At 40.2% G+C, this 11,006-nt stretch overlaps 1 protein-coding gene and 1 non-coding gene across 2 annotated transcripts; one reads left to right on the top strand and one right to left on the bottom strand.

The window, feature by feature from the left end:
- The first annotated feature begins 1,455 nt into the window (after nt 1-1,455).
- On the top strand, nt 1,456-1,562 carry LOC127748012 (small nucleolar RNA R71). Its single transcript, XR_008009955.1, has one exon. It is a non-coding gene; the product is annotated as a small nucleolar RNA R71 (small nucleolar RNA).
- Nucleotides 1,563-5,489: 3,927 nt separating this feature from the next.
- On the bottom strand, nt 5,490-5,873 carry LOC107489150 (uncharacterized). Its single transcript, XM_016109917.1, has one exon. The coding sequence runs from the start codon at nt 5,871-5,873 to the stop codon at nt 5,490-5,492; it is 384 nt and encodes a 127-aa protein (XP_015965403.1).
- Nucleotides 5,874-11,006: the final 5,133 nt, after the last annotated feature.

Raw genomic sequence — 11,006 nt, 5'->3', positions numbered from 1 at the left:
AAGTTTAATCTTTCATAGATGGGGAATGGCATGATGCTCACACACGCCCCCAAATCACACATACAGTCTGTGAACTTGGTCCCACCAATCAAACAAGTGACCAAACATGGGCCGGGATCATTGCATTTTTCAAGAAGTAAGGAAGAGATAGAATCATCTACTGGCTTTTTGTTGAGGTTGCCAATCTTGTCCTTGTGAGTGCTAATATCCTTGAGGAACTTGGCATATTTCGGCACTTGTTGAATGGCTTAAAAGAGAGGGACGGTAACTTCAACTTTCTCAAAAACTTCCACGACAGTGGGGTCAAGATCTTCTTGCTTCTTTGCTTTCTTTACCAAGGTTGGGAATGGAATGGGCAAAGGCTCTTCAAGTGAGGTCTTTCTCTTGGGCTCCTTGACCTTTGGTGGTTCTTCCTCACTTATGTCAATAGTTTTATTCTTACTCCTCATCACTTCCACTTCATCTTCTACCTCCTTATTGTTTATCTCCTCACTCAACTTTGAAGGTATAGCCACATTCTTATCCAATTTAGTACCACTTCTAAGAGTAATGGCTTTTATGCTTCGTTTAGGATTGGGTTGAGGTTGGGAGGACAAACTACTTGAGGTTGAAGCTAGTTGGGTGCCTTGTGTGGTTTGAGGAGGGAGAGTTAAACGAGTAAGGGCTTCGGCTATTGTAGCCATGTATGCATCTTGTTTCTTATGAAACTCTCTTTGTTCTTGCATGAAGGTGTGGATTGTGTCATTCATGTGGGATTGATTGGAGGGAAGGGCTTGGTTAACTTGAGAAGGATTAGATCTACTGTTTGGATGTTGATATTTCTCTTGAGATGGAAGTTATGGGGGTTGTTGGTATGGCTGTTGGTATTGTGGTTGACCTTGTGGGTGTTGATGGTAGTAGACTTGAGCATTTTGGTTGGGTTGAGCTTGGGGAGCTTGATTCCACCTTTTGTTTGAGTTATCTCTCCACCCTTGGTTTTGATTACCTCCTTGGGGGTAGGGTCCTTGGTTGTAATTGGGTCTTTGTGGGTAAGGGTTAGCAACCGCCAATGTAGTGTCCTCTTGGATTTTAGGGCACTCATCAGTGTAATGAGTAGTACAAGCACAAACACCACATGTCCTTGATGGTCCTTCTATTCTAGGAGGTTGAGGTGGAGCATTTATCAAAGCTTGAGGGATTTGTTGCCCTTGTGTGATTTTCCTCAATAAAATAGTCATCTCACCAAGGGTCTTAGTCAAAATTGCATCTTCAGAGGGAGAAACCTCACTCAATGCTTTTGGTTGTGGACTTCTAGACCTAGAGTGTTGAGTTGAATCCGCTAGATCCAATATAACTTCCCATGCTTCTGCTGCGGTTTTGTTTTTGGTCAATGATCCTCTACTCGCGGCATCCAAGAGAAGCTTATCTTGGTGGTGCATTCCTTGACAGAAATAACTGATCAAAACCAACTCATCTATCCGGTGGTGAGGGCAAGCTTCCAACAACTTCTTAAATCTCTCCCAATATTCATACAAAGTCTCTCCATCTCGTTGCACAATGCAAGAGATCTCTCTTCTCAGCTTGTCTATTTTCTGGGGAGGGTAGAACTTCTCCAAAAATTCTTTTTGCAGCAAGTCCCAATTGTATCGAACTTCACCCGGCTGAGTATAAAACCATTCCTTCGCTTTTTTCAACAAAGAGAAAGGGAAAGCGAAGACCAACACCACGGCTTCATCCGCTCCATGTCTTCTTGCAGTTGCACATGCAACTTGAAAATCTTTAAGGTGCTTTAGAGGATCTTCCCCAGGCAATCCATTGTACTTGGGAAGCAAGTTGATTGTGCCAGGCTTAAGCTCAAAATTTGGGTCCAAGGCTGGACACAAAATTTGAAGTGGTTGCAAGTTAAAATCAGGAGCTCTGGCCTCCTTCGAGGTGGATCCGCCATGACGGTGTCACCTGAGTCACTCAATGATAATTTAGTACTCCCCACAGATGAATATAGAGTCTCCTCGTTGATTAGAGAATGATGGTCACAGATTGGTGGTGATAGTGAATGGAAATGGTCCTCAAGGGAGCCCGATTCACTATTCACAAAAGCTAGCCGACACCGAGCTTGCCTTATACGAGTTAAAGTTCTTTCGATTTCTGGGTCAAAAGTGGCCAAGCTCGGGTCTGGAAGTGACCGTGTCATTCAACTGAGGAGACAATGAAACCATGCAATTATGAAAGGCAAAAAAAACAAAAAAAAAGAAAAATAGGAAAGTAAAGAAGAACTAACTTAACAATCTATAACTACCAAGACTAACTAAAGAGGAAAAGTAGTATTTACAATTAATGCCAATTAGCAAATCAAAAATCAACTATTCATACTATTCACATATTTACACAACCAAAATCATGGCACTCATTGCATTTAAAGTGAATTCCCCGGCAACGGCGTCAAAAATTTGACGGCGCCCAATTGTTCGAGTTGGGATTTATCAAAATAGGATTAACGTTGTAAGTATAGACCCAAACGCAACAATCGGTTGCCGACCAATTTGGAAATTCACAACATGTGTGTCAGTTCAACCAATTTAAAACCGAGAGTAATTGACTCCTGGGTCGTCTCCCAAGGAATCACTTAAGGGGCAATGAGTGTGCAAATTCCAGTTGTAGTGATCAAGGGGTTGTCAATGAAGAAACGAACATATAAAGCAATAAAAGAACATGCAAAATTATAATGATTGAACTAAAGAAAAATTTAAAGAACCGACTATGTAATATAAACAAGTAAAGTATAAGAGAGACTAACATAGCAATGTATGAAAGATTGAAAACATAAAAAGGGGTCTTGGCATAGAGTGAGCTAAGGGTCCTTTCCTTGTTGGAACCACAACTATGACAATTATGATGGATTAGTCTCACTTGATCAACCCTCACATCGAAAGGTAAGTTAAATGAGCATAAATGTTCTTAACCCACAAATCCTAAATTTCTTGCTAATTGCCTTAGTAACAAATTAGCGTTAGTGGGAATAAGAACAATTAACAACCCAAGAATTGACACTAAATGTTGGACATTCCAACTCTAGGTACCCAAGTGCTCACTTTACCCAAGCAAAGAGACAAAAATTTAGACAAAAACCATGTTTGACATTTTGTCAAACACTTGGTAGGTAAAAAGCTTAAACATGACAAAAATAAGAAAAGACTTGAAATTGAAAGCAACAATTGATTTCAATCAACAAGAATAGCATAGGGAAGCATAAAACAAACACCAAACATCAAACTCATCAACAAGAAAGTGACATTGTAAAATAAAAGCAAAATTGAACTATAACTTGAATGAGAAGAAAGAGTAATGATAATGTAACTATAAAGAGTAATAACAAGAGAATACTTACAATGAGATTAGCAAAATCCAATGATCAAAAATGGAAATGGCACTTGGAATGTAAAACCCTAATGGAGAAGATGAGAAAAACTTAGAGAAAACTAAAACTAAAAACCTTCTATTCTACTCCTAAAAATATACTAATGCTATGCTATGTGATTTCCTTCATTTCCCCTCCAATATGAGCTAAAAGACTTCACAAATGGGCCTCCAAAGCCCCCAAATCGCGAGTCACATGCCTTTCTAATGAAGTCATGCGCGGACACCTGTGCAGACGCATAGGCGTGTGCGTCTGCACACTCTGCAAAAATTCCCTCATCTGCGTACGCACGAGTATCTGTACGCACGCACACCATGTGATTCTTGGCGGGACGCGGACGCGCTCGAATTGATCCACGCGCTCTGCATGGCTCCTGTGCGGACGCACAAGAGGTTGTGCGCACGCACACGTCTTTGAGCTCACCTCCTTTGATTCTTCATGTTTCCTCCAATTCTTAAGCTCTTCTTCCATTTTCTCCAACCCATTCATACCTTATACACCTGAAATCACTCACAAACACATCAAGGCATCAAATGGAACGCAAATGTAATAAAAATAGATCAAATTAAGCACAAAAGAGCATATTTTCATAATCAAGCACAATTTGGGAGGAAAGTTCAAAAGCATGCTATTCAAGGGAATAAGTGCAAGTTTATGTGATAAAATCCATTCAATTCTAACAAAAAAATCATCATCAAATATGGATTCTTCAGGGTGCCACAGGAATGCTCAGAGAAAAAAAAAGCAGCGCGACCACACCAAACTTAAGAAGATTGCTCATCGCTAAAAAAAATAAAAAATATAATGGGGTAAGTAAGTAAGGGACGAAGAAAGAAAGAGAAAGAGGGATAATGGCAGGAGGATGTGGCTAAATATTTATGGAATGAGGATGTAGGGGGTGGGGTAAGAGAAATTAGAATCGAGATGGAAAAAAAAGTAGTAGAAGTGGGATTTATAGTGCGAGGTAAAAGGGTTGGGTAAAAAGGTATATATAGGGAGAGGGGAAGGGGAAGGTTCGGTTCGGGTGGGAAGAGAAAAGGTAAAAAAAATTGTATTGGAATTAAATGAAGGTTGGGTTGGAAGGGTGGGGTAACGGTAGGGAAGGGGATGGGGAAGAGAGAGTTAGGGATTTAATGGAACTTAATTGGTGGAGTAGGGGTGGGTTTGGTGGGGAAGAGAGATATGAGGGGGTGGGGTGCACGCCATTTCCTTTTTCAAAATCAAACTCCTCTGTTGAATCAGATTATGAGGCGCTACTAGCGCTAAACGCCAATCTCAGCGTTTAGCATTGGTAACGTGTTTTCAAAAAAAAAATTTCAGGACGAAGCTACTCATGCGTACACGCACAAATCTGTGCATACGCATGTCTGGGGGAGAGAGAGTAGTTTGTGCATACACACAGTGGTGTGCGTATGCACCCGGTAGAGAGGATGGAGATCTTGGTCCTTCTTCTGGCGCTAAATGCTAAATGCCTACGTTTAGCGCCGTGTGGACAAAGGCAAATTTTCTATTTGGAGCATGGGTTGTCCGTACGCACAGGGGGGTGCATACGCATGGCAGAGAGGATGGAATTATGAATGCCTCCCTTGGCGCTAAATGCTAGATGCTCGCGTTTAGCACCACCTTCAAAGTGAATGCTCCTCGAACTACGTGCAATATGGTTCTAAACACCAAGTCAGGGCATTTAGCGCCAGCTTTACAGTGACCTAGCTTCGAATTGCGTGCCACACAGTGTTAAATGCTAGGAGGCGGCGTTTGGCGCCAAGACACCTGAAGCAAATCCTCTCCAGAGTGTTCTGAACTTCTTTCTGATTGCACATGTTCTTGTTTCCAACACTTTGCTTGACGAAAACACAAGTAAAAAGAAGAAAGACTATAGGAAAACAAAACAAATAAATGAAACCAAAATAAATGGAAAATCTAAGGATACAGATGGTTGGGTTACCTCTCAACAAGCGCTTCTTTAACGTCACTAGCTTCACGGTCAACTCTGTAAAGTCAACAGATGAGCAGACCTCTCTCGATCAATCTGGCCTCCAAGATAGTGCTTCAGCCTCTGGCTATTAATAGTGAACCTACTGTCAGAGTTCTCTTCCTAGAGCTCCACATGACCATACAGTGACACCCTGGTAACGGCAAATGGTCTTGACCATCGGGACTTCAGCTTGCTTGTAAAGAGCTTGAGCCTTAAATTGAATAATAAGACTTTCTGGCCTGGCTCAAATGCTGTGGTGGCTATTTTTTTGTCATGCCACACCTTTGTCTTATCTTTATAGAGCTTGGAATTCTCAAAAGCTGAATTTCTAAATTCATTAAGCTCATTCAGTTGAAGGAGCCTCTTTTCTCCTACAGCTTTGGCATCAAATATCAGGAACTTTGTTGCCCTATATGCTCTGTGCTCCAACTCTACTAGCAAGTGACAGGCTTTACCATAGACCAACTGATATTGAAACATGCTGATAGGAGTCTTTAATGCCATCTGGTATGCCCAGAGAGCATCATCAAGCTTCCTAGCTCAGTCTTTTCTTGAAGTGCTAACGGTCTTTTCTAAAATCTTTTTGAGTTCTCTGTTAGAAACCTCAATCTGTCCACTTGTCTGAAGGTGATAAAGGATTGCCACTTTATGATGGACTCCATACCTCTAAAGAAGTAAGTCAAGCTATTTGTTGTAGAAGCGGCTTTCTCCATCACTAATTAGTGTCCTTGGGACACCAAACCAGCTGAAAATATATTTCTGAAGAAAGCTCAACACGATGTTGGCATGATTAATGGGTAAAGTCACTGCTTCCACCCACTTGGACATATAATCAACCGCCACCAAAATATAAGTGTTTGAGTATGAGGGTGAAAATGGCCCCATGAAGTCAATACCCCACACATAAAACAACTCAATCTCTAATATTCCTTGCTCTGGCATCTCATGGTTTTGAGAAAGATTCCAATTCTCTGGCTCTTGTTACAATTCCTCAAAAAATCCTGAGCATCTCGAAAGAGACTTGGCCAATAAAAACTGCATTGGAGGACCTTAGTGGCCATCCTCTCAATGCTCTCACCACTAAAGTGGCCACCATACTCGGAACCATGACAATGCCAGAGAATCTACTGTGTTTCTTCATCTGAGACATAATGCTGGATAATACCATCTGAGCATCTTTTGAAGAGGTAAGGTTCCTCCTATAAGAAGTACTTAGCATCATTGAGTAGCTTCTTAACTTGCTGTTTAGTGTACTCTTTGGAGATGAACCTCATGGCCTTGTAGTTTGCAATATCTGCAAACCACGAAGCCCTCTAAATCATAAAGTGTTGCTCATCTAGGAACATCTCAGTCACAGGAGCAGGTTGTTGCTTTCCCTCTTCAGCCTCAATTCTTGAAAGATGGTCAACCACTTGGTATTCTGACACCTTCCTATCTCTAGTCTCAATATCAAACTCTTGAAGAAGGAGCACCCACCTAATCAACCTTGGCTTAGCATCCTATTTGGTTAGAAGGTACTTAAGAGTAGCACGATCAGTAAAAACAGTAACCTTAGAACCAATCAAATAAGACCTAAACTTATCAAAAGCATAAACTACAGCTAATAATTATTTTTTTGTAGTTGTGTTATTCTTTTGTACGTCATTTAGCACACGACAAGCATAGTAAATGACGTGTACAAGCTTGTCTTGTCTCTGTCCCAAGATAACTCCTATAGCATGATCATTGGTATCACACGTCAATTCAAATGGCAAATCTCATTTAGGAGAAGCTCTGATGGGAGCGGAGACAAGTCTAGCTTTCAGAGTCTTAAAAGCATATACACAATCATCATCAAAGCAAAAAGGAATGTCCGCAACTAAGACGTTACTCAAAGTCTTTGCAATTTTAGAAAAATCATTTATAAATCTCTTATAAAATCTTGCATGTCCCAAGAAACTCCGGATTGCCTTTGCACTAGTAGGTGGTGCTAATTTTTCAATTACCTCCACCTTAGCTTTATCAACCTCAATTCCTTTACTTGAAATTTAGTGCCCAAGAACGATACCTTCAATTATCAAAAAATGACATTTTTTCCAATTCAAAACAAGGTTTGTGTCTTGGTACCGTTTCAAGACCAAGGAAATGTGTCTCAGGAAACAATAAAAAGAATTACCAAATATAGAAAAATCATCAATAAATACCTCAATAAACTTTTCAATCATGTCAAAAAATATGAAAAATATGCACCTCTGAAAAGTTACTGGGGTATTACACAGTCCAAATGGTATCCTCCGCTAAGCAAATACACCAAAGGGGAATGTGAATGCTATCTTCTCTAGGTTTTGAGGGCCCACTACAAATTGATTATAGCCAGAATAACCATCTAGAAAATAACAAAATGCATGTCTAGATAACCTTTTAAGCATCTGATCAATGAAAGACAAGGAAAAGCGATCCTTCCTTTTTGTAGTGTTGAGCCTCCTGTAATCAATGCACATACGCCACCCCGTGACAGTTCTTGTTGGAATAAGCTCATTCTTCTCATTCTTGACCATTGTCACCCCTCCTTTTTTGGGAACCACTTGCACAGGACTCATCCAACATCCAAGGACTGTCAGAAATTGGGTAAATTATCCCAGCTTTCCAAATCTTCATTACAACTTTTTGGACCACTTCTTTGATAGTTAGATTGAGTCACCTTTGTGGTTGCACTACCGATTTAGCATCTTTCTCAAGTAGGATCTTGTGCATACACTTAGCCGGACTAATCCCTTTCAAGTCACTAATGGTCCATCCAAGAGACGTTTTATGGCTCTTGAGCACTTGTATCAAGGCTTCCTCTTCCTTATGTCTCAGAGAAGAGCTAATATTCACTGGATAAGAATCATGCTCACCTAGGAATGCATACTTCAAAGAGGGAGCCAAGGGCTTCAACTCAAGCTTTAGAGGCCTTTCCTCTATGACAGGCATGTGTGGCTTTGCCTCTTGAGGTGGTGAAACATCAATCTCAAGCAAACCATCCTCTAAACGGGGTTCCAAAACCTCATCTAGCTGTTCAACTTCAAAAACCTCTTGAATTAGTGGCTCAATAAGATCAACTCTCATACACCCCTCAAAATTACTAGGGTGTTGTAGAGCCTCAAGCACATTAAGGACAACCTCTTCTTCGTTGACCCTCAGAGTCTTGGCATTTAACGCCACTAGCATGTGGTTCTGGGCACTGGTTACGAGGAATCTGGCGCTAAACACCGGTTTGTGTCATTTAGCGCCAGCTCAACAGAAGCTTTGCACGAAGTACGAAGTGTTTGGCGCTAAACGCCAGGTAACGGCATTTAGTGCCAGCTTAACAGAATCTAATTTCCTCCTTCTCTTTTGTACGATCTCTGTCAAACTCACTCAAATCTTTCCTGAAATCAATAAAACTACAATGCGCATTAAAGTAGCATCCAAATAGGCCTAAAACACTAAAATCTCATAAAACTTAATAAATTTATGTCTAAAATACTAAGGAAAAATATAGAAAAGATGCTCAAATACAAGATAATCATAGCGATGAAGACAAGGTCAATGTAACTCATGATGATTTTTTTCTTGTTGAGGAGTTTAAATCTGTTAACCTTGTTGACTTTGAAGCATGTAAAGCATGTTCCAGATATTTGGTTGAACTTACTTTTTGTTGGTAAGTTGTGTGATGAAGAATTCGATAGCTCATTCTCTCGTGATAGTTAGAAGCTCACCAAGGGTTCTATAATTGTTGCTAGAGGTACACGACACTCTACTCTTTATTTAACTCAAGAAAAGATTGTGAAAGATGTTATTAATGATGCTGAGTTTGTTGATGGAACTAATTTATGGCATGAGAGATTATGTCACATGAGTGAGAAAGGCATGAATATGTTATCAAAGAGGAATCTTTTATCTAATTGCAAGGCTGCTTTGCAAAAGTGCTACCATTGCTTTACTAGGAAAGAAAAAAAGGTTTCTTTCAAGAGCCATCCACTTTCAAGAAAGCTGGAGATTCTTGGCTTGGTGCATTTTGATGTATGTGAGCCCATGAAGACAAGAACACTTGAAGGGTTTATTTATTTTGTAACCCTTATTGATGATTATTTTAGAAAATTATGGGTTTACACTTTCAAGACCAAAGATCATGTTTTGAATGTGTTCAAGAAATTTCAAGCTTCTGTTGAAAGAAAAACTAGGATGAAGTTGAAATGTATTCAAAAGACTCATCCGAAGACTCTTCAGTTGAATGGCTTGGCTGAAAGGATGAACAAAACATTAGTTAAAAGAGTTAAGTGCTTATTGTCACAATCTGGATTGGCAAAATCCTTTTGGGGTGAAGCTTTGAGCACTGTTGTTTATGTCTTGAACTGGACACCATGTGGTCCCTTGCAATTTGAAGTACCAGAAAAGGTATGGTAAAGTAAAGATATTTCTTATGATCATTTAAGAGTCTTTGAATGTAAAGCCTTTGTTCATTGATGAGCGGATAATTTGTATGCTTTTTGGCATTGTTTTTAGTATGTTTTTAGTGTAATCTAGTTAGTTTTTAGTATATTTTTAGTAGTTTTTAGTTAAAATTCACTTTTCTAGACTTTACTATGAGTTTGTGTGTTTTACTGTGATTTCAGGTATTTTCTGGTTGAAATTGAGGGTCCTGAGCAAAAATCTGATTCCGAGACCAAAAAGGACTGCAGATGCTGTTGGATTCTGACCTCCCTGCACTCGAAATGGATTTTCTGGAGCTACAGAAACCCAATTGGCGCGCTCTCAACGGCGTTGGAAAGTAGACATTCTGGGCTTTCCAGAAATATATGATAGTCCATACTTTGCCCAATCTGGGCTTTCCAGCAATATATGATAGTCCATACTTTTCCCAAGATTTGATGGCCCAAACCGGCGTTCAAAGTCACCCTCAGAATTCCCAGCGTTAAACGCTGGAACTGGCACAAGAATGGGAGTTAAACGCCCAAACTGGCACCAAAGCTGGCATTTAACTCCAAGAGGAGTCTCTACACGAAAATGCTTCAATGCTCAGCCCAAGCACACACCAAGTGGACCCGGAAGTGGATTTTTATGTCATTTAGCACACACCAAGTGGACCCAGAAGTGGATTTTTACGTCATTTACTCATTTCTGTACACCTTAGGCTACTAGTTTACTATTAATAGGATCTTTTGACATTGTACCTGGGGACCGGATGACACTTTACACGTTTCTCATTTACTTTCCACAGCATGAGTCTCTAAACCCCATGGTTGGGAGTGAGGAGCTCTGCTGTATCTTGATGGATTAATGCAATTACTACTGTTTCTCATTCAATCATGCTTGCTTCCATTCTAAGATAATACTTGTTCTTAACCCGGATGAATGGATGATCCGTGACAATCATCATCATTCTCAACTATGAACGTGTGCCTGACAACCACCTCCGTTCTACCTTAGATTAAGTATTTATCTCTTGGATTCTTTAATCGGAATCTTCGTGGTATAAGCTAGAACTGATGGCAGCATTCAAGAGAATCCGGAAGGTCTAAACCTTGTCTGTGGTATTCTGAGTAGGATTCAATGATTGAATGACTGTGACATGCTTCAAACTCCTGAAGGCGGGGCGTTAGTGACAGACGCAAAAGAATCACTGGATTCTATTCC

This window comes from Arachis duranensis, chromosome 5, assembly GCF_000817695.3.
Source record: "Arachis duranensis cultivar V14167 chromosome 5, aradu.V14167.gnm2.J7QH, whole genome shotgun sequence".
Taxonomy (NCBI): domain Eukaryota; kingdom Viridiplantae; phylum Streptophyta; class Magnoliopsida; order Fabales; family Fabaceae; genus Arachis; species Arachis duranensis.
Note: the sequence above shows the minus strand (reverse complement) of the source record. Positions and strands in the feature narration are given on the sequence as shown.